The 23,030-nt window shown below is 51.0% G+C and overlaps 2 protein-coding genes across 5 annotated transcripts; one reads left to right on the forward strand and one right to left on the reverse strand.

The window, feature by feature from the left end:
- Positions 1-1,157: 1,157 nt before the first annotated feature.
- Positions 1,158-7,990, reverse strand: LOC139681603 (schlafen family member 13-like). Of its 3 annotated transcripts, none has more exons than XM_071575085.1 (6): positions 7,850-7,990; positions 7,141-7,233; positions 5,592-6,706; positions 4,470-4,598; positions 3,263-4,010; positions 1,158-2,298 (listed from the first exon to the last, which is right to left on the reverse strand). In XM_071575085.1, the coding sequence occupies exons 2-6, from the start codon at positions 7,179-7,181 to the stop codon at positions 1,521-1,523; spliced, it is 2,811 nt and encodes a 936-aa protein (XP_071431186.1). In that variant the 5' UTR covers positions 7,182-7,233; positions 7,850-7,990; the 3' UTR covers positions 1,158-1,520. The 3 variants fall into 3 exon arrangements, with proteins under 3 accessions (XP_071431186.1, XP_071431187.1, XP_071431185.1); XM_071575086.1 differs by having other exon boundaries at positions 5,592-6,703; positions 7,674-7,990; XM_071575084.1 differs by having other exon boundaries at positions 7,674-7,990.
- MKS1 (MKS transition zone complex subunit 1) lies at positions 7,786-21,073 on the forward strand. 2 transcript variants are annotated; one of them, XM_071575089.1, is made up of 18 exons: positions 7,786-8,037; positions 8,852-8,940; positions 9,951-10,167; positions 10,930-11,085; positions 11,495-11,592; positions 11,775-11,903; positions 12,218-12,322; positions 12,817-12,925; positions 13,483-13,539; positions 14,364-14,406; positions 14,921-14,983; positions 16,090-16,160; positions 16,970-17,033; positions 18,342-18,449; positions 18,964-19,097; positions 19,764-19,846; positions 19,931-20,028; positions 20,478-21,073. In XM_071575089.1, exons 2-18 carry the CDS (start codon positions 8,921-8,923, stop codon positions 20,582-20,584), a joined length of 1,662 nt encoding a protein of 553 aa, XP_071431190.1. In that variant the 5' UTR covers positions 7,786-8,037; positions 8,852-8,920; the 3' UTR covers positions 20,585-21,073. The 2 variants fall into 2 exon arrangements, with proteins under 2 accessions (XP_071431190.1, XP_071431188.1); XM_071575087.1 differs by lacking the exons at positions 7,786-8,037; positions 8,852-8,940 and adding an exon at positions 9,740-9,874.
- The last annotated feature ends 1,957 nt before the right edge of the window (positions 21,074-23,030 follow it).

Here is a 23,030-nt window from a genome sequence, read left to right on the forward strand (position 1 = left end):
GATTTTCAGTTTCGTTTTCCAGTGTTTCCCTTTTTTTTCAGGTTTTCTTCGCGCCGCTGCCGTGTGTGTGCGCCGTTCTTTGGGTGCCCAGGGATGGGCAGTAGAGCTGGGGAAGCGGCTGGAGCACAAGAATGGTGAGAAGCAGCTGAGGGAGCTGGGGGGGCTCATCCTGGAGAAAAGGAGGCTCAAGGGGCACCTGCTCGCTCTATGCAACTCCCTGGCAGGAGGGAGGAGTCAGGTAGAGGTCTTTTCCCAAGGAACAAGGACAGCCCCAGAGGAAATTGCCTCAGGCTGTGCCAGGGGAGATTCAGGTTGCATGTTAGGAAAAAACAAAGGGTTGGTCCAGCCCTGACAGAGTGACCCCGCAGCCCCTCGGCCGGTGCCCAGCGCCATCCAGAGCAGTCAGAGCTCCCCACAGCACCACTCCCCACATCCCACACCTCAGTGGCACTCATTGTCCTGCCACTCACCTGCTGGCAGCAGTTCTGCTGAGCCTCTGCTGCATTCCCAGCCTCTCCTTCCCTGCTGGGCCTCTTCCACTGAGGGACCCTGGGAAAACATTCTGGGGATACACAACACTGTATGATGGATCCTCTGCTCGAAGAGGTGCCCCTGGAAGTCCGTGTTCTTCCTCCTCATGTACCACCTCCTCAGACAGCACCTTGGCTTCTCTGGAAGCCCTGGAGCCAGACTGGACATGGACTCCATCCTTCTCAGAAATCTGGTCAGCCCATGGTCCTGTCCAATGGCACTGCCCACAAGGTCTGCCAGCAGGGACCCACCCAAAGGGTCCCTGTGCACAGGGTGCTTCTCTCCCATACCAGTCTGGTCTGCTGGGCTGGGAATTGCTCCCTCACTGCTACTCCAGGAATGTTTTGCTGAAGACAAGTTCAAGTACTGTAGAAGGGCACCCTGACCAGAGTGTGCCACAGCCCTGCCATGACACGTGCCAGCTGAATCTGGCACTGACAGCCTCAGGTATAACACCTGGCAGGGTTTAGCTTTTCCTTCTCCTCAGACCTTTGCCTGCACTGGAAATTCCTTTCCAATTCCTTGGAAATTCCTATTAGTGCAGGAACACTGGCCTTTGCAAGGCCCTTCTATTTTCTGATCTGGAACACTGGCCACATAAATACACGAGATGGCAAAGTCAGAAAAAGCCTTTTATTGCAGAAAAGCAGAAAGCTGAGAAAATTATACAAAAGTTAGAAAGAAAAGGCATAATTGGGTGGTAGATTCTCAACAGGGTTTTGACAGTCAGAGTTTGAAGAGCCACACTGCTGGATGTCACATTTGTCATGACTGTAAGAACTGGGCTGTCTGCAACACTATATTGTAGCAGTTGGTGGACTTGAACTCTTCAAGAGTCCCATTAATGAGGAAATCTTGGTGGCCCATTGCAGTTTCTGACTGTGATACTGTATTTCTGTATGTCACTGATATCAGGCTGAGTGAAACATTCCAGCATCCAGAGCCATAGGAATCATCATCTGAATATGAGCCTCTTAAAAATATCTTTCCTACTGGTAAAGCAAATGGACTTTGGTGTTGGCTCTGGACACTGCAGAGAGCACAAGACTGTGAGTTATCTGCTCTCGAGGAGCGTAAGGGTGGATGACAAAGACAATCCTCCTTTCTAGGCCTGAGAAGCGTCGGATGCTGTCAACAACAATTACATCTTTTGAAACATTCTCTGCTACCCCCAAGGGCTTCCTTATCCTGCACTTGCTAATTTGTCTTTTTAGCTCAGGTTGCAGTGCCAGGCTGAACTGCTCAGCTTCGGGCACTGTGCTGCACAGGATGGCAATATCACCAAGGGAATAGCCTTGCTCCAGGTAGCTCTTGCAGTGCTTCGTCACATACCCTACCAACTCATCTGCTTTTGTATTTTCTTCTTTAAAGAAGTAACCTGACAGAGAATGGGGACATTCAGCCTCTTTCAGCAACTTTCCCAGTAATTCATAGGGCATATCAATGCTATGTGTTTGGAGGATTTCCTGCATTAGATGTAACATGACATGATATATTTCCTTGCCATTCCGGACCATTTTAGTCAACCGTTCCTGAGGATACATTTTTGAAAAGTCAAGACCACAATCATAGTGGTAAGTGGTCTGGAAGAAATCCAGGAAGACCCAGAAAATGCCATTTGTTTTCTTGACTATTGACCGGGCACGTTGGTACCAGTCTCCCTCATCACGACGAAAATTCTGAGCTTCATCAACCACGATGTGTTTCACTTGTGGGAAGTTCCCCTTCAGGAAGGCCCTACGTGTCACTGCCTGGCAGAAATTATTTCTACAAAAAAGGAAACAAAAACCCAAGAGAAGAATATGTTAAATAAACAGTAGATGTGAGCAGCCCTTATTGACTGCCTCCATCTCTCTGGATGGTTCGTCCTGCCGGACAATGCCAAACTGTCCATCTTGGCTGCACCACACTGTGTCCTCCTCCCTATGGAAACATTGATTCCAAGGCATTGGCTGTGCACAGGCACTGCTGAGCAGCCCCCCCACATTTGGATGGACCCCAGGAGGAGACCAAGCCCACCTTTCCCAACAGGCCCCCCATTACAAGGATCCACAGGGTGTCCCTCTGTCCTGCTCTCCCATCGTGCCTGGTTTCCCATGGAAGGACAGGTTGCCTTTTCTCCCGAGGGCAGCAGGGACTGGCAGCACTTCTGCTGCCTGCGGGGACCAGGACCTGCTGCTGGGCACTGGGCAGGGCTGCCATGCCCTGATGTCGTGTGCCTTGTCTGCCGTGGTGGCTGCTGAGCTCCCCATGCTGGCACAGAAGGAAATGCAGCGAGAACAGGGCTGGGGAACTGCTCTGCCCTAATCCTCTCCCAGCAGGCTGTTAGGTTCTGTTTTCCATGTTTACACATCCCAGGTCCAAGGACAGTTCCTGGCACAGCTGCACAAGAGCCCTCAGCAGGCCCAGCACAGAACAGGATGGGGGCACTTCTGGGGTCAGCACGAGCCCAACAGACCAGTACACCGAGGGCACTGTCTTTGGAAGGTCTAACACAATCCTGCAATCCCCAGTGGGGGATGCTCACTGCACTCACTGGGCACTGGATCTGGGCCAGAGCTCAGCTCAGCCCCACTTTCTAGAGTAAGATCTTCCCTGAGGTGAAGGTTGTGTGTTTTTTCCAGGCAAAGTTAGAAATTGGGCAAAGAGAGGTAAAATCAGCAGGGCTTGGTCTGTAGGCAGAGAGGATGCAATGAGAGAATATAAAGAGGAAATACCCATTACTGCTTACCTCACAAAATCCCTCAGGGGTTGGTTTTCACAAATGTAAAGTATCTCTGCTGCAGAACAGTGAAAAGTGTTTTTTATTCTCTCAATGATCTTCAAAGCCACAATTGTTTTCCCTGTTCCAGGAAGACCAAGGACAAACAGCTTCCTGACTTTATGCAGGTTCTGGGAGAGCATCTCATACTGTTTGAGAGTGAGAAGGTTGAAAATCTCACAGCCAAGACGGTCACTTAAGTAGGACTTAAAGCCCAGCACAACAATCACAAGTGCCTGCAGGAAGGCAGGGATGTCCCTGGGGGTGAGGAGGTAACTCTCTGGGTACAGGCAGGTGAAATCACACAGGGTTTCTTGCTGGGGAACATCATTCTCTTCAACTTCCATCTGGTCCTCTTTGCCATTCAGCTGCAGGATCTTGGGAATCACACACACTCTTGAAGTATATCCCCCATCATTGACCAGTTTTTGCTTTAAGGCACGAGCAGTTTCTCTCCAGTTCCCAGATGTGACACGAGAGGTGTCCCTGACCACAGTAAACAACACTGGATACTCATTGTCAGCTGCTAAGAGAGCATCACACACAACATCCTGCTTTTTCTGCAAGCCAATGTCAACAGCCCAACTCCTTGAAAATATCAGTACCCCTTTGGTATCTGCAGGGATTTGTGTTCTCATTAAATTCTTTAGTCCTGGATACTCTGAGAATAGGTCAGTACAGATGGTTTCTGGCATCCATTTGATTTCATCAGAACCCACTAGAAAAAACAAAAGCAATGAAAAATTAGAAAAGCAAAATACACCCAATAATTTACTCAAGACAGCAGTTACAGCAGAGGAGATGTTATACCATGGGGTCATCAAAGTGATGCATTAATTGCATTTCAATTACACTCACAATATATTGTTCTCACTTTTTTCTCCCTGAGAAGACTTTTGAGCATAACAGGGGTCAGACAGTGCACAAAGCCCTGGGACCCCAGGGATATTCTCAGCAATTTTGTGCATTAGGGATTATTCTTAGTGGCAAAAATTGGAGAACACATCAAAGCATCTGAGACATCAGGGAAAGCAACATTTTCAGAGCAGTAGCATCTTTTAAGAACACACAAACAATGCTTTGCTGAAAATCTGGTATGTATATCATTCTTTTTTCCTTGAAGTTCTGTCAACTAAAAGCTTAAATTAAGAAAACAAATCCAAAATAAATATCTTACCTGGGTAGAGATGCTTTTGGAGTTCAGCTGCACATGGGAGACCAGCTGGGGAATAAACTGTCTTGATCAGAGGAGGGCCATTTGCCAGGCTGAGCTCAGTCCTAAATTTATCAGCCAAATCTGATAGATCTTGAGGGAAGAAATGTGTTATATCCATCAAAATCCTTCCATATGAACTTTTAAAACACAGCACTAAAGAGTAACTGAAATTATTAAGTTCAATCCTCCCTTTTCAATCCTATCAAAGAAAAAAATACTGCCTAAAGTTAAAAATGGCAGGACTGCAATGCTTGCCCAGAGAAGCTGTGGCTGTCCCATCCCTGGAAGTGTCCAAGACCACGTTGGATGGGGCTTGGAGCAACCTTGTCTGGTGGAAGGTGTCCCTGCCCATGGCAGAGGGTTGGTACGAGATGATCTTTAAGGTCCCTTCCAACCCAATGCATTCCATGATTCCTGTAGAAGAAAGAGGGCTCTCTCTAAAAGGTGGGTTTATAGTTCCAAGAGAAGATCCATACCCCATGTGGGATGAGTTTGGAAGGGGAGGAGTTTCACAGTGATGTGGGGCAAAGTGCCTTAAAACAAGCCAAGCCTTGCAGCTCTTGCTCCTTCCAAAAAGCCCTTAACAACCACACAGCCACACTGGGCACCTGCACAGGGTGCTCCCTATGGGGAGCAGCACAGTAAAGACTTGTTATGTTTTTCAAAATAATCCTCTTTGGCATCTTGAGGGCCAGATTGCCACCAGGACATCACTCCCTCCAAAGCACCTCTGCACACAAAGTCAGCTTCAAGTGTTTAGCAATTCTGACTGAGAGTAATGGAAGCTTCTGGGCAATCCTGAATCTTTCCACTTCATTTAGGGTCATGTGGGATCCCTAGCAAGGTAGGCTTATTCCAGTTGGGAGTGCTTCAAGAAGTGCTGCTGAACCAGTTCAGCGAGTGGGGTGCCACTGCAGGCCAGTGACTACACCTGTCCCGTCAGTGCCTGGGGCTGTGCCTTGGGTCAAACGGCCTTTTCTGGGTTTGGTGACAACACTCAGCAAAGCACCTTGGTCTTTTCTCCTGACCATTTACATCCCAAGGCAGCAATGAAGTTGGCTCTAATGTAAATGCGGATTTTACCTGGGTCTGCAGCTTTCATGAGCTCCATCCACTTCCCACCCTTCAGCCTTTCGATCTTGCCACCCGTCACCATCCAGGATTCGGGGTCACCATGGAACACAGGGCAGCAGGACTGTTCAATGTGCACAGCACAGACATAGCCCTGCAAACACCCTGCCTGGTCACAGACATCCACAAAGTGTGTCTGGAACTGCACTGCCAGAGCCTCAGAGCCACAGGAGTGGTAGACAGACATCGAGAGGATGGTCTTGGCCACTGTTTGTTTCAAGGCTTCTTTCTCCACATTACTGTGGGTTGCAGTGACTTTACCATTGTCATCCACACCAAAAAATAAATATCCACCCTGAGTGTTTGCAAAGGCAGAGACATATTTAGGAAGGTTTTTGCTAATGTAGTCCAAGATATTCTTTGTACTGTACTCCTTAAATTCAATATGAGTTGTCTCTCTGAAACCCAGGACCTCCCCAACCACCACTTTGTCTCTCCTTAAAAACCTGGCCGCGGCATCTTGGATGTCGTGCTCCTGGATGTTCAGAGGAGTCTCCCTTGCTCTGAAAAAATAATTTGGCAGAGCTCTCTTGATACTCAGCCCATTCTCACTGTGGCACTTGGCAGAGTTTTCCTTCTCTTTCAGGAATCCAGGAGCTTCTCTTGATTTCACAGGGAAAACAGAAGTGCCGGACCTACCAAACAAACCAGTGCTCAAACTGCAGAGACGTGGCTTTGTGGCTGCTGCACTTCCTTTTTCCAGGCCTCCACAGCTCCATGTCTTAACAAAAAGCAGCAGGTTACTCCCCTCCTGCATCCACTCGAAGTATTCATAGGTCTCGTTGCCGCCGATGCAATCCCTGAGGGTGGTCTCTATGTCCAGACCAATGCCGTGCTTCTGGAAGCAGTAATTCCTGTCCTCACTCTGCATCCTCACTATTCCTCCTCCTGAATTCAGCAATGCACACACTGCTATGGAAAGGTCCCTTCGTTGTCTTTTCTGATTCAAAGAGGTCTTCTTTCTGGCACTTTCTCCTAAAACTACTTTTCCAATATCTACCACCATATCGGCGTAGTTGGTGTCGAAGACAATCAGTGGCAGCTCTTCCTGGCTGGCCATCGTGCTGCTGAAAGGATACATTATTAAAAACACTTCCTGACTGTCAGAGAATCCTTTGGGTTGGGAACTCCCTCTGAGCCCATCCAGTCCAACAGTTGCCCAGCACTGCTAAGGCCACCACTAACCCATGTTCCCAAGTGCCACATCTCTGTGTCTGTTAAACCCTTGCAGGGATGGAGACTCCACCTCTGCCCTGGGCAGCTGTGCCAGGGCTGGACAACCCTTTGGGTGAAGAAATTTCCCCTAATATCCAACCAGAACCTCCCCTGATACAAGTTGAAGGTGTTTCCTCTGGTCCTGCCACTTGTTCCTTGGGAACACAGAGCCTGATCCCCATCCAGCTCCCCTCTCCTGTCACAGAGTTGCATAGAGCGAGCAGGTGCCCCTTGAGCCTCCTTTTCTCCAGGCTGAGACCCCCCAGCTCCCTCAGCTGCTTCTCACCACTCTTGTGCTCCAGGCCCTTCCCCAGCTCTACTGCCCATCCCTGGGCACCCAAAGAACGGCGCACACACACGGCAGTGGCGCGAAGAAAACCTGGAAAAAAAGGGAAACACTGGAAAACGAAACTGAAAATCACTGTTGGCAAGGCACAGGCTGGTCCGAGCGGGCTGGTGCAAAGGCAGCCACAGTGGCGGGTTCGTGCCGGAGCTGCTGGGGCTCTCTGGCCACCCGGGCTGCAGCTGCTGCCCTGAAGCCTCGTCCAAGGTGGATCCCCTGGAAAAGAGGGAACACAGGCTTCCAGAGGCACCTCTTCGAGCAGAGAGGTGTTTGTGGGTCTCCAGAATGTTTTCACAGGGTCCCTCAGTGGAGGAGGCCCAGCAGGGAAGGAGAGGCTGGGAATGCAGCAGAGGCGCAGCACAACCGGTGCCACCAGACCAGTGGCAGGACCATGAGTGGCTGCTGAGGTGCGGGACGCGGGGAGCGGTGCTGTGCCCAGGCCCACCCCCGAGGAACAGGCTGCTCTGCCCACTCACCCCAGTCAGTCCCGCTTCCTACCCCGACCCTCGAGGCGGCTCCGCCGGGTGCTGCCGCCGGCTCGGCTCGGCTCGGGGCTCTGCTCCGCACAGCGCCGGGCACCGACCGAGGGGCCGCGGGGTCACCGGGAGGGCGGCGAGGAGAGTGTGAGGGTCCGGCCCAGGCGCTGACCGACCTTCCAGGGGCTCCGCGGGCGCGGGAGTGGCGAGTCCCGGTGAGTCCCGGCGAGTCCCGGCGCTGTGCGGGGCTTCGCGGTGGCTCCCGACGAAGAAATCCCAGCGCGGTCCCGCCGGGCGCGGACTTGGAGGAACCAACTTCCCGCCCATTCGTTTTTTCACCTCGCATGCAGGGGGCGTTGCATTTGTATGTCAAGGAGTTTAATTTTTTAAAATACTCTATTTAGTGCTAAGTTTCCACTTCCACGCCAGTCGCTACCAGTATAAGAGCACTGAAAGTCAGAAAAAGCCGTTTATTACAGAAAAGCAGAAAGCTGAGAAAATTTGCACAAATATGTCCATCAAGTAATTTTTTTTACCCTAGGCAAATACAACAGTGTCATATCACTATTTATCCAGCTTTATTAAATCCAATATCAGAGTAAGGAATTATAGACACCGCATTACAGATGGACTTTGGCAAAGCTGTGGCAACAGTTGGCAGCTGAGACAGAAAGAAAAGATGTAACTTGGTGGTAGATTCTCAACAGGGTTTTGACAATCAGAGTTTGAAGAGCCACACTGCTGATGTCACATTTGTCGTGACAGCAAGAATCAGGATGTCAACAATATGCTCTACTGTAGCTGCTGGTGGACTTGAACCTTCAAGAGTCCCTTTAGAATAAGGAAATCTTGGGTATCCACTGCAGTTTTTGATTGTGATATCATATCCCTTGTGTAACAGTGTCCATGGTTGGCTCTGGGCACTGCAGAGCAGACTGGGACCTATCTGGTCTTGTGAAGAGTCAGGGTGGATAAAAAACAGTCTGCCTCACCCAAATAAACTTGCATCAGGCAGGTGGATCATATGTATTAGATAGGTGAGTTAACGTGAATGTTACTGTACAAAAGATGTAACTTTTTAAGCCTGGGTGTGCTTGATTTGTGGGAACCTCCACCCTGCACCCTGCGCAGGATAAACAATGTCTCCTTTCTAAACTAGATTCTGTGTCTGTTTGCAGAGCTCCTAAAATCGACAACAGTGTGAGGGTGCTGGTGGTCTCCATGAAGATGTTCTTTCCTTGGCAGCCATGGACAGATTAGGAATAGGGTAGGGAATACACAGGGAGGGGCAGGTTCAGGCAGCTCCTCACACACAGGTTTGGGCTGGGGGTGGTGGGGCAGCACAGCCCCTCACTATTGCTGTGGGGCTGTCGGGATGGGGGGCTTTGTCCTGGAGCCTGTTGTGGGGGAATGTGGGGGATGCCTCACAAAGAGGCTGTGGGACCCTCATACGGAGCAATGTGGGAGATACCCCACCATGGAGGCTGTGGGGACCCTCACATGGAGGGATGAGGGAGACCCTTCCCTGGAGTTCCTGGGACCCCCTGAGGAGCCATTGGGACCCTCACATAGAGGGATGTGGGAGACCCTTCCCTGAAAGCTCTGGGACCCTCTGGGGGGCTGTGGGGACCCTCACATGGAGGGACACAGAGGAACTCCCTCACACAGAGGCTGTGGGGACTCCCCCAGGGGCTGGGGGGGGACCCTCAGGCAGAGAGATGTGGGAGATGCTCTCCATGGAATCTGTGGGGACCCTCACACAAGGTGCGGGAGACCCTTCCCTGGAGGCCGTGGGGACGCCCTGAGGGGCCGTGGGGACCCTCACATGGAGAGGTGTGGAGGTCCCCCCATGGAGGTTGTGGGAAACCCCCACAGGGGCTGGGGGGGTCCTTTTGCAGAGGGATGGGGGAGACACCCCACGGAGGTAATGGAGACCCCCTGTGAGGGGCCGTGGGGACCCTCACTTGGAGGGATGTGGGGACCCCCCTCCGGCGGAGCTTTGCGGGCTCCGTGCGGGCCCGGGCCCGGCCGCGCGGGGTCGCTGCCCCCCGTGCCCGCCCGTCTCCAGGGAACGCGGCCATGGCGGGCGCCGTGCGGGGCGGGGGCAGCGCCGTGTGCCGCTCCCGGGACCCCTCCGGGTACCGCTCCCGGGACCCTGCCGTGTATCGCTCCCGGGATCCCGTCCGCAACCTCCGCCTGCGGTGAGCGCCGCCCCGGCCCTGCCCGGCCCGGCCCCGGCGGGCCCGCACAGCCCTGATCTCCGCTCCCTCCCCGCAGGGTCCGCATCCAGCGCGTCTCCCCGGCCGGGCCGCTCCTGCCGCAGGTGCCGCCGCTCCTCGCCAGCCCCGAGCGCCCGGGCCGGGCCGCCCGCGCCGCCGGAGAGGCCGCGGTGCCGCTGGCCGTGATCGGGGCCGCTGCCGCGAGCACCCGGCGGCCCCCGGAGGACGAGGAGGAGGAGGCCGAGGTGGGGTGGCAGGAGAAGCTCTTCAGCCAGGTGGGTGCGCGGGGGCCGGGAGGGGCTTCGCGGGATGGTGCAGGTGGGAGGGGATCGCTGGGGGCATCCAGTCCGACCCCCTGCTCGGGCAGGGTGCCCTGAGCATGGTGCTCAGCACTGTGTGTCCAACCGGCTTTGGAATATCCCCAGGGAGGAGACTCCACACCCTCCCTGCTGGGTAATCTGCTCAGTGCTCGGTCACTACACAGGGAAGAAGTTCTTCCTCATGTCCAGGGGGAACTTCTTGGGCATCAGTTCCTGCCCATTCCTCTTGTCCTGTGGCTAAGCCTGAGCAGAGCCTGGTACAGGCTCTGACACCTCCTTGCAGGCACTGACGCTGATGAGGTCCCCTCTCAGCCATCTCAAGGCTGAACAGCCCCAGCTCCCTCTGCCTTTCCTCATAAGGGAGAGGCTCCAGTCCCCTCATCATCCACACAGCCTCTCCTGGACCCACTTTAGGAGCTCCATGCCCCTCCTCTAGTGAGGAGGCCAGAACTGGACAGGCTTGGGGAGGTTTCCTGACACCTTTCTGCTCCTGCTTGTGGGGTCCCCTGTTTCAGGATGAGCTGCTGTGCCCGAGCCCTTCCAGGTGGGCCTCAGTGGGTGCTGCTGGCTGCCACATGCCTGAGCTCAGGTTATTCGCTGCAATTCCCAAAGAGTCCTGTCTCTGTGGTGGCTTTGGAAGCCTCAGCTGCAAAGTGTTTGTGGCTCTGCCAGTTCTGGTGAAAGGCAGCTGTTTTGCTTTACCTGTGGTGCTGGCAGTTTGAGGTGGATCTGTACCTGAATGAGACAGCCTGCCAGACTCCCCTGGACCGGCAGTACCATGAGGAGATCCGGAAACTGGAGAAGGCTGGAGGTCGGAAGAACTGTCGCATCTTCACCTACACCGACCATGACCGATTCACCAATCTGGAGGAGGTACCAGCTCTTAGTTACTCAGTATCCATCAAAACCTCCAGGCCTGCTGCGGAGGGAACTTTTGTTGGTTCTTGGCCCTGCAGAAGCCAGGCAGATACCCTGAGTGCAGGAGAAAACACAGCTGCAAAGCAGCTTCACCTGCTGCCCCAGACATGGGGTGGGATGTCCCTGCTTCAGGGTGATGGTTGGGACAGCTCAGAGGGACTCAGCTTTGTAGCACTGCTCTGTAGGTAGCTGGCAGGGTGGAGGGAGCTGTGCTTTGCCATCAGAAGAGTGAAGGAATTTTACAGTCATGAGAAGTTTGTGCTTGCCTGTGAGTGTGTTCATTCCTGTTCTCCAAGAGGAGAGCTGTGTTTGGGAAAGATGCACCAGTACATTTAAGCTAGTTCCTGTCTGTTCTGTCTTCCAGCTCTGCCAGAAGGTAACTGACTCAGAACATGAGGTGCCATCATATCTGGCTGAGAGGATGGCCAATGTAAGGAGGAGAAGACAGGACCGTAGGCCAGTGTGAGTGCAAACTGGGGCTCAGAGCTTGCTCATGCATGTCTCCTGGTGCTGGTGCCCCAGCTGTGGCTCAACCTGGTCTGGGGAAGCTGGAGGCTTGAGCTGTGTCACACATGGACTCCTTATCATGGAGAGTTTGGTGCTCCTGAGCTGAGCTGTGACTGGTGCTGTTCTGTTGTTCACAGAGAAGCGAGTTCTTTGAAGTCAAAAATCATCACTTGGGAACCCTCAGAAGAATTTATAAAGAATAATCATGTGATTAACACACCTGTCCAGACCATGTACATCATGGGGGACTTGGGACCTTATGGAAAGTAAGTAAAATCCTGAAGGGATCTTACTTGCCCAAAAGAAAACCCATCTTCCCTCCTTACTCAAATCTTCTGTTTCTTTCACTAGTTAAGGGGAGACAATTCCAAGAGCTCAGTAACCTGGGCTGCAATTCCTTTCTTCCTCTTTCCTTATTTGGGAGGTAGCTGAGTGTATCCCTCCAAAATGCTTCAAGGAAAGTATGTGTGTGTTTGTTCCATTCTGTATCTCTGTGTGCCTTTACCAGCTCTGCAGTTCCAGGGCACAAGAATGTCACTGTTCTCTGTTTAGACTGTGTTTTCTTGATTTCTTCCTTTAGGCTTGGTCACAGGGAGTATGAACATGTTCTTTGCACAATCAAGGTGGATGGCAACGGTGTGATCACAGTGAAGCCTGACTTCACTGGCACCAAAGGAGCCTACAGGTGAGTGGGAGAGGGCTGGGACCTCTCCTGGGGCTGGGACTGGGGACTGGAGTGGCTGTTTCCTTAAAGTACGTTGCTCCAAGCCCCATCCAAACTGGCCTTGGACACTTCCAGGGATGAGGCAGCCACAGCTTCTTTGGACAACCTGTCCCAGGGCCTCCCCATCCTCACAGGGAAGAATTTCTTCCAATATCTTATCTAACCCTGCCCTTGGTCAGTGAGAAGCCATTCCCCCTTGTCCTGTCACTACCTCTCCTTGTTATGTTTGTTGGAACAAGCGAGTCTCCCTTTTGGAGGGAATGATGCTGGCAGGCTCTTGGGACCAAGGAGAGGGCTGGGAGTGCCCTTGGAGTGAGGAAAGGGCTGGGAGTGCCTTTGTCTCTCTGCAGAGGCCTGGTGGAGGGGTCACTGCTGGGTCAGGAGGGCCCCTTTGGTGCCTGTGCCTATTCTCTGCATAATGGGGGTGTTTTTTGGTGTGTTTTGGGGCTCTGCAGGATCGAGCTGGATGGAGAGAAACGAGAGGTGTGGGAATACACCATCGAGAATGCCTCTGCCCAGGTGCAGCCAGAGGAGGAGGAGCGTGAGCAGCGCATGTTCAGAGATGTAAGGACGAGCCACTGAGTGTATTCACTAGTTCTGAGTGACAGAGGCAGCCCAGACCCTCATACAGGTGTAACTGCTAATGCTGTGCACACCTGGGGGGACAAAATGTCACTGGCAGGGAGCCTCATCATGCCCAGGAATTTCAGAACTCCAGCAAATACTCCCTGGCTTTGTCATTCCTTCCTCCTTGCTACTTGTCTGTAGTTGTCCTGCCTCTACCTGCAGTGATCTATGGAGTGAGAACTGATGCAAGAAACCACCCAAATCTGTGCCTTTCTTGTGTCATCTGTCAGTGTTTTTCCTTCCCTTTTGATCAGTGGGCAGACTCTTCTCTTGGTATTCCTCTTGCTGAAGTTCTATGCAGGGTTAGCAGTTATGCATCTTTATTCTATTAGATACTTACATTCTCTCTATCTGCTGTAACAATTAAATCCCACTCTGCCATGTGCTAAGCCTGGCAGCAACTCGAGTTGAGTTTAAATTATGTCCACCACAATTTTTGCAATAACAACCAATATAATCAAAATACACATTGTTGTTGTTGTTTGTGTTTCCAGCTCTACGGTCGGCACAGGGATTACCTCAATGGACTCGTGGGCTCAGAGTTTGAAATGGTGAGTTCCAGAGGCTCCTGGCAGGCTCTGGAGCCTCTGCTGCTTCTGGGCACTGGTGACCTGGCTCACGTGGCTGCCACTCACACCACAGTCTCCAGAGACTGTTTCATTCTGGGAGGAGTGTTGGCAGCTTTTACCTTGGGGCTTCCAGCAGCAAACTGGGTGAGAAGGGACAAGTTGCAGTGGGTTTGGGGTCTGCAGAGATCCATCCTGAATGCTGCAGTCTCCATGAGGCTGTGTCAGTGCCTCAAGACTTGTGACTGGAGTACTTCAAGAAGGAAGGAGGGTTTATACCTTCTGAGTCAGTGATTGCTGTTAACTTCTTAAGTGTCAAACACCTTTATGTGCCACTTTATGCCCCTTTTCAGCCCTAGACTCATGCATAATTTCCCTTCTCACTGAGTTACCCAAACTGCAAGCTTTTTTTGTTCAAATTTTGTCAAAGTGTGGAAGTTGTACTTTCCAGTACTTGGATAGAATGTCTGAGCTCATCCTGTGCTTCCCTCTGCTCCCCACCTTGGGCAAGAGCAAGAGAAACAGGACTATGATGTCTGCAAGTGACCTTTCACTGTGTTATATCCATCTTGAAGTCTGTAAGAGACTGATTTATGGAATAGTGAACTCCTGCAGTCTGGGATTTTGGGGATTTGGTCTCTTTAGAGCCTGTCTCCAGAGGAATTCTTCACTCCCTGGCCAGCACAGTAAATCATTCATGTCCAAATAGCCATTAATTACCTGTCTGAGATGCAGCTGGGAGGGGCTTGTTGAGGTTCCACCAGTGGTCACTGAGCAATTTTATCTTGTTTATCTGCTCGTTTTTCCAGCCTCTTCCTGGTACTCTGAGACTTTTTGTGAATGGAGAAATAGGTGAGTCCTTATTCTAAGGAGTAGGGACAAATGTGGGTGTGCTGGGATGGCTAAGCCTATGAAGGATCCATGGATTCTTGGATCATAGGCCAGTCCAGAGGGGATGATTCTCTCCCTAGAATCCTTCACTTCCCTCTCCTCCCTGTTTCTGCAGACTAACCCCTTCAGAGGCATTTACAGGTTGGATGTTACAAATACTGCAGCTGTTCTAGCAAGACTAGATCTGAAAAAAAGGAGAGCAGATTGCTATAATCTCTATTAATTTCCCAAATAAACCAATTAAATACATGACCTCCCTCATGCAGTTAGTGATATGGAGCCAGAGCTAGTCTGGAGAGGGAATCTTCTCTGAGAGTCATCTGTTACTTTGAAGACTGTGGCTTTTCCCAACTTCCAGCAGTAACTGGTTGTCCCTGAGGTTATTGGTGCTGGCTCTCCCAGAAGTCTGCAGTGAGTGCTGGAGGAGTTTGTGTTGAAGCAAACAGCTGAAATTCATTCTCTTTTTTTTTCTCAGTTTCAGCTCAAGGCTATGAGTATGACAACCTTTATGTGCATTTCTTCCTGGAGCTGCCTAACCGTAAGTATTCCCATTTCCAACAACATCACAGCAGTTCAAGGAATGAAGCAGAAATGGTCTGATCAAACCATCTCTGCTGGGAGTCAGCAAAAGTTAATGCTGGGTCTGGGATCCAGTCAGAGGTGTTCAGAACTAAGATGGCAGAACTCAACTATTTGAACTAAACTCATGCCTGGGAGAAAGTAACATCTTCCCCTCTCATCACTTCCAGCCAAGGCTGGGACACAGAGACACTGGTGGCCAGTCCTTCCAAAGGTCATTCCTTATCCTGCAGAGAACAACCTTCTCGTCCTCTCCATCACAGCAGTGACCTTGTCTGATTTCAGTGCTCACCACCCTGTTTTGTGCTGACACTGACATGGTACATTTTGATGGATAAATTAAGGCTCCCAGCACTGACATGCACATCCTGATGCATGTTTAGCTCCCCTGGAGCTATGGCTCTGGCTGGATATTTATCCAAAGGAAACCACTTCTGCTACTCAGTACATTTGGATGAAGTTCTGCTTTTCTCTTGAGATGAGTTGCTGCTTTTTGTGGACAGTTCAGGGTGTTCTGAGGAGCAACCAGTGCCTGAACAGGGCAGGGTGGGACATGCCTAGGGGAAGTCTGATGAGGAGCATCTGAAGAAGCTGAGAGGCTCAGCCTGGAGAAAAGGAGGCTCAAGGGGGACCTTCTTTCTCTCTGCAACTCCCTGGCAGAAGGGGGAAGCCACGAGGGGTCAGGATCAAGGGAACAAGGGACAGGGAGGTTTAGGTTGGATATTGAGAAGAATTTCTTCATGGAAAGAGTGGTCAGGCATTGGAAGTGGCTGCTCAGGGGGATGGTGGAGTCCCCACCCCTGGAAATGTCCAAGCAACGACTGCACATGGCACTCAGTACTCTGGCCTGGGGGACAAGGTTGGGATAGGGTAGGTTGGACTCAATGGTCTGGGAGATCTTTTCCAATCTCAATGATTTTGTGATTCTGTGAATTTCAATGTGGGTGATGTTACTTGTTTCCCCAGTCACTGGGGACTGATATTGTCCTTTTTCCTGCTCTGGTTTGTGAGTTTGGTCTCACCCCAAGCCTTCACCACTGTGTTCACCTTCTCTTCTCCCCCCAGAGTGGTCAAGCCCCCCGTTCCAGCAGCTCTCAGGAGTGACACAGACCTGTGCCACCAAGACAGTGGGCTGGGTAAGGACACTTTCAGACTTGCAGAGCAGTTTGAACAGGCAGTCTCTGGAGTGGAACATGTGTAACAAACTACAGAAAAGATCCTGACTTGATTGTTTGGGATTCTCCTTGTTCTAATTACACTTGCCATTTTTCCAGGGGACTACTGTCCTAATAAAACTAAACCAAATGAAACTACTCCAAAGCAGTTTCTGGAACCTCACTTTTTTCTTCCTTCTGGATGACTGGTTTTGCCTTCTGAGCTTTGATTTTTGTGTTCTCCAGTGCTCTAACAAATCATTGTTCTGGCTTGCCTGAGGCAGGAATGCACAGTCTCTATACTGATTTCCCAAAATGAATTACTCTTCTTATCTGGGAAGTTGGTTCTGTTCTGTCACCAGCTCCTCTCTAGAAAATTTGAATTTTATTGGCTTTTTGATGTCTTTTATGTGATTTAGTTTGCATATTACAAAACTAATTATCATACATTTCAATAATACCATTGTTTGAGTACTGTGCTTGTCTTGGCTGCTGTAAAGATTGTGGCAATCCAGTAGTTATGCAAATGACTGAGTTGTCATTTGAAGTGTGTTACTGTTTCCCCTTTTCCATTATTTTTAGCAGCCTGTTCCATCCATATGGCACTAGGGAGTGTATCCAGGTCTGTCCCCAGCCAGGTGTTTGTTAGTGGGACGTGACTGATCATGTTTGGGCATCATTTCCCTGCCTTCCACCATTGGTTCCTTTCTCCCTGCTCTCTGTGCCCCCTGCAATGCTGGTGATGATTTCTCTTGTCCAGGAATCTGATCTCTGTCCTGTTCCTTTTCCAGAATAAGGTGGCACACTTCTGCTACCCCTTCAGTGTGGACATATTTTACACCCAAGAAGATGAAGGTGTGTTTCCTTGTATTTCTGAAATCCTTTGATCCCAGTGCACCCATCCTGCTGCCTGGCCCATTGATGCAAGAACAGAGGGAAGTGTTTCTGGTTCAGCAAAGGTTCACCCTGTCACTGCACAGCCCCTGGACACATCCTGTGTTTGCCCTGCCCAGGAATCCATTAGCATGTGTATGGATCCATTGATGTTGTCCTGCTACAGGCAGCTTTATCCAGTTGTAAAACCACCTGGATCTTGGCTTGTCCCAAACCCTGAGTGCTGGGCTGTGTTGCCATTCCTGCAGCAGGAGAACCAGGCAGCCTTTTTGTACACAACTAAAACCCTGTGCTGAGTCTTATGTTTGTAGACACGCTCAGTGACCTGTATAATGCTTGTATAGTTCATGTCACTTCGAACTTCAGCTCTGTTTTAAGCTGGGCTTTTCTGCTGCCTGCTCCTGCTCCTTCCTCACCAGTGCCATTGCTCTGTGGATGCAATTGCTGGGGACAGCTCTGTGGCATGCTGTGCCACTTGAATCCAATGTACACTTTGGATTTGGGTATTCAACCAACACTAATGAATTTTCAGCGTAGAAGAAACACAGTGAGTTTGTTTCACTGTGGAAAGAAGAAGTGCTTGGAGAGCTGTGGGAGAATCCAGGCTAATAATCCCCCAATAACCTTGGGAAAGGCCAGAGATAAACAAGTTCCCCTGGTTGGCATCAGATCATTCATGAAAGATTGCCTTGTCTGCTCCAAGACAATTGAGAACCCAGTTTGGACTTGCTGTTACAGAACTTTCCCTAATTTTAACATCCATAATTCTGTTTTCATCCTCAAATCCGAGGGTTCAGATTTTACAGGGAAAAATAATGAACTGTAAATCTTTGGTAGTTATTGTAGAAGAAATAAAAAAATGACTGTGGTGGAAGTGTGCTGGAGTGTGTCCAGAGAAGGGAACAGGGCTAGGAAAAGGTCTGGAGCACAAGTTTGAGGAGGAGCAGCATCTGAGGGGGCTCAGCCTGGAGAAAAGGAGGCTCAGGAGGGACCTTCTCATTCTCTCCAACTCCCTGACAGGGAGTGGGGAGCCAGGTCGTGGTCAGGCTCTTCTTCCAGGGAACAAGGGACAGGACAGGAAACAGTCTCAAGCTGTGCCAGGGGAGGTTTAGGTGGGACAACCCAGTGCTCCGGGTTGGTGGAAAGGTGGGAACCAGTCCCAGGTTGGACTTGATGATCTTGGAGGTATTTTCCAACTTTAATGATTCTGTGATTCTTTGACTTTGATAGTCTCCTTACCAAAGTTGTGACCTTCTCTCCTTCTTGCAGACAGTCTCCCTCAGTGGCCTGTTCTCTACTTTGAGGTCCTGTCCCTGGATTACTGGCAGAGGTACCGTGTGGAAGGATATGGGTCCTTGGTGCTTCCAGCATCTCCAGGTAAAACATCCTTGGGACATTGTGTTAATTGACTGGGACAAGGAGTTGAGTGGTTCTTTTGGGAGTGGATTCAGTGCACTGAAGAGGGTAATCAGGTGTCTGTGGGGCAGCACAGATGTGATGCATCCTGCACCATTCTGCCCTGGTTTGGGACACATCATGTATCACTGTCCTTGCTTCTTTGGTGGTTCCATCACAAAATGTGTGATGAAGCCCTGGGGTGATGCTGCATGTCCATCTTTACAAAGGCAGTAGCTCTCCGAGTCCCACATGGGACCTGGGGGTGACCCCCTTGTGTCGTGAGAAGGTGCTCCTGGTGAGCAGGGGGTACTTTCAGCACTGGCTGTGTGATTGGAAGGGTCTGACTCATGGGGCAAATGTTTGTAGAACATTTTTGATACTGTGCAGTGTTTCCATTTCCAGCCAGCTGTGGTTTGGGTCAGCGTTCTGCCCTCTGTGACTCTCAGCATATCCCTGGTCACAGCAACTAAGCTGTCCTCTTGTCCTGAGCCAGGTGCCCACGAGCTCACCATCCCTACGTGGCGCCCTGTGGAGGTGGGGACAGTGGCTGAGATGAGGAGGTTTTTCATTGGGGGATCTCCTGAGCTGGAGGACTTAACCTACATCCGGATACCATCGACCTTCAAGGTGGGCTCAGCTGCAGGGCAGCCTCTTGCCAGTAGGTGGGACATTATGCTCTTGGGTTTGGGTGTCTGTGGACAGCCTGGACCACATTTGAACAAGGATGAATTGCTGGTCCTGTCCCTCTCACTGTAGAAATGTCTCCTTTGTGAGACTTGTGGTCCTGAACAGAGGAATAGGCAAATGCTGAGGCAGAGCTGTGCATTCTGAAGGGTAAGCAGCTTAGAGAAGTGGGGGAGCAGGGACAAAAGCCTTGATTTAACCCTGTCTGCAAAGTGTCAGATCAGCATTTAGTACCAGCTACAGACTCCCCCTGTGTTTCTGAGAGGAATCAGGGCTGTACTGTGCCTGGAACAGCTTCCCAAAGTGAGAAGCCCATGAGTGGGAGGCAGACAGAAACTTCATGATCCTAAGAAAGCTACAGAGCTGCTTGATGGTGTAATGAGCAAGGTTTAGTGCCAGCTCTGTGTAAGAACAGGCCCTGATGCAGTTGTTGAAACCTTCCCCCAGCGCTGCACTGTCAGTTGCAAGTGTTTATGTCCTGCCCTCAGCATGGCCTGGAACTATCTGTCCTTGCAGAGAAGGGAGAGGCCGTGCCCACAGGAGTTTGTGCTCTGCTGGGACACACTTGTTTTCCTTTGGGGGTTCCTCTAACCTGTGCCATCCACGCAGGGAAAGCGCCTGAGCCGCTTTGGTTTCCGGACAGAGACGACGGGGAGCGTCACGTTCCGGCTGCACTGCCTGCAGCAGTCCAGGTGAGTGCAGCCCAGGGAGCTCCATCAGCTCCAGCCCTGCTGCTGCTGTTGGCAGCCCTGACCTGCTGCTGTGCTTCTGTGCAGAGCCTTTCTGGAGAGCAGTGCCCTGAGGCAGCGCATGCAGAGTGTCCTGGACCGCCTGGGAGGCTTCAGCCGGCAGAGCTCTGTCTACAACGTTCTGGGTAGGGCCTCTGCTCTCACTTTTGCCCCCTTTTTAGAGAGTGGGGAGGGTATTTCAGGAGAATCCACTATGGGGGGGGCGTAATTCCGCTCCCTGTGAGCTCTCAGAGGCCATGGCAGAGGTTTAATATTCTGCTCTAAGCTGGAAACTTCGGGAGGCATCAGCTCTGAGCAGGCAGGAGAGATTAACCCCTGTGTGAGGGCACAGAGGGGGCTGCCCAGTCTTGAGTCTTGCCTGGCACTGAGCACAGCTGGTGGCCCCGGGGCACAGACCCTGTCCCTGATCCCATTGTGCTCAGAGCAAAGGCAGTGCTGGAGAACAGAGAGCAGCACAGGCCAGGGGATGTTACTCAGTTGTAGGAAGTGTGCCTGCTGCCCCGGGAGAGGTGCCACATCCCTGCCCCGAGGCTGTCCTGCTGCACTGTGACCTGCTGTCCCCTCTGTGTTGTAGAGGCTTTCCAGCGGGCACGGCGCCGGATGCAGGAGGCACGGGAGAGCCTTCCTCAGGACCTCATCAGCCCTTCTGCCTCCTCCATGGCCCAGCCACAGGACCTGTGACATCACCTCTGCTGCCTGGAGCATTCAGCATCCTCCCTCCAACACAAGCTCCCATCCCTCAGGAGGAAGCACAATTCCTGGGAGCTTCAGAAGCCCTTCCTTTGTTGTTTTCCCTGGGTGGAGGAAGGAGACCAGACCTCCAGACCCAGAATCTTTGCATTTCCACAGGTACCTGTGGAAGGAGCACATTTTTTGCAAGGCTCTTTGTTACCAGGCTGTAACAATAGAGCCAATTGTTCCCATTTCTGCTGAGCAGAGTGAAATACTGACATGGCACCTTTGAACCCTGTAACATCTTTTCAGGGATATAATAGTGAATAATGAGAAAAATTGAGATGACTTGGTAAATTTAGTTTTCTTCTTAAAGAAGAGAGTGATGTTGAAGGTCAAGGCACGGATGTTGTTTGATATTAATGAAATGAGTAGATAACTTCTTGAGAAGTGCTGGTAATTGTTATAGGGCAATCAATAGTAAAATGAATTCTTCCACCTCTGCCTCAAGACTGATTCATTCGTAGAGAGAGAGCTCTCTGCCACATGGAATATATGAATGAAAGCAAAGGAAGAACATTTGACAGATGGAGAACTGGACAAAAGGGTTACATTCTACATTTCCTTGTGTGTGCCCAGAAGTTCTGGCTCTGCAGTGATAAGCAGGAGGATTCTTTGTTCAGGAACACAAAACACACGTTCCTCTTGGCTCATCACAGAGCTTTGGCTGGGGCTGGAAGGTTTGCAGGCAGCAAGAGCAGGTGATAACATTTGCACAGCAGCTGAACTTTGAACTGCTGGAGCTGTTCATTTGAGCTGTGCTTCTTTGTTCCTTCTCTGATTGTAGAACACTCTGGTGCTTCCTGGGGAAGCTTGTGTGTAGCCAGTTTCTTCTGTTTTCTCTTTTTTTTGCCCTGTTTTTATTCCTGTCTCAAGTTCAGAGGGATGAGAGTCCCATCAGACTGACAGTGCTGTGTTGGTTTGTACAAGAGTCCTATTTCCTTTTTTTATCAATAAAGTTAAAAACCACCTTTCTTATTGAGATGATGCCAATGGCATATCCTGTTAGGTGGATTTTTTTGATGAGATCAAGTTCCTGACTCATTGCCCAGCACAGTTACATGGCAGGATTTGGTGTATTGAGTGTTAAGGTTACAGAGATGCAGTAAGATTTTCATAATATTATTATTTTGCTACTTAAAACTCTGAATAGTGTAAAATCTTACAGAAACTCAAGAGAGGAAAATATAAAAATTATTAGAACCAAGCAAGCAATTCTTTCAAAGAGACTCTGGAGTTCTTTGCCTTTGTGCTTGCAGCCTCCTTGGCCTGACAGAATAAAGTGGTGCTGATAAATGCTGGTTTGGAGAGAGCCTTCAGCAAATGTTCTTTGAATTTGCCCTTTTATAAATTAAACCAGCAAATTTACATGTACATGTAATGAAAATGTCACTGATCTTTTAATCACAACTGGCATTTGTGCTCTGAGCCCAGCCAGCTGCAGGCCAGGTTGTGAGTCCACCAGGTGTGCACAGCTGGAACAGGAGGTCACCAAGAGGATCAGAGGGATGGATCTGCCATGAGGAGAGGCTGGGAGAGTTGGGATTGTTCAGCCTGGGGAAGAGAAGGCTCTGGGGTGACCTAATTGTGGCCTTGCAGTACCTGAAGGGGCCAACAGGAAAGATGGAGAGAGACTCTTTACAAGTTACAGGACAAGGGGGAATGGCTTCAAACTGTCAGAGAGCAGGGTTAGATGGGATATTAGGAAGAAATTCCTCCCAGGGAGGGTGGGCAGGCCCTGGCACAGGTTGGGCAGAGAAGCTGTGGCTGCCCCATCCCTGGGAGTGTCCCAGGCCAGGTTGGACAGGGCTTGGAGCAACCTGGGCTGGTGGGAGGTGTCCCTGCCCATGGCAGGGGATTGAACTTGATCTTTAAGGTCCCTTCCAACCCAAATCATTCCACGATTCTGTGGCTGGAGTGGGATCATGGGACGTGGGGGGGACATGAGAGGGCCTTGGGGGGAACAAGGGGGGACATGAGAGGGGCGTGGGGGGGACATAAGGGACATGGGGGGGTATGGGTGGGACATGAGGGGGACTTGGGGGGAACATGGGGGGGCCATGAGGGAACATAAGGGGGACATGGGGGAACATGGAGGGACATGGGGGGACATGAGGGGGACATTGGGGGAACACGATGGACATGGGGTTTCGAGGGGGGTCCAAGGAGGGACAAGCACAACAGGGTGCAGAATGAATCCTCAGCAGAAACACGGAGTGAAGCAAGTGCTTGGCTCAGAGCGAGGCTGCCAGTGCAGACATGATGGAAAATCCAGAGCTCAGCCCTGAGCAGGGGCTGCAAGACCTGCAGCTTGGCTGCAGCTCAGAAACCACCTGAAGCTGCTCATTCATTCATTCTGCAGCCACTGCTGTCACTTCAGGGACATTATTCCCTT

Source organism: Pithys albifrons, chromosome 21, assembly GCF_047495875.1.
Source record: "Pithys albifrons albifrons isolate INPA30051 chromosome 21, PitAlb_v1, whole genome shotgun sequence".
Lineage (NCBI taxonomy): Eukaryota > Metazoa > Chordata > Aves > Passeriformes > Thamnophilidae > Pithys > Pithys albifrons.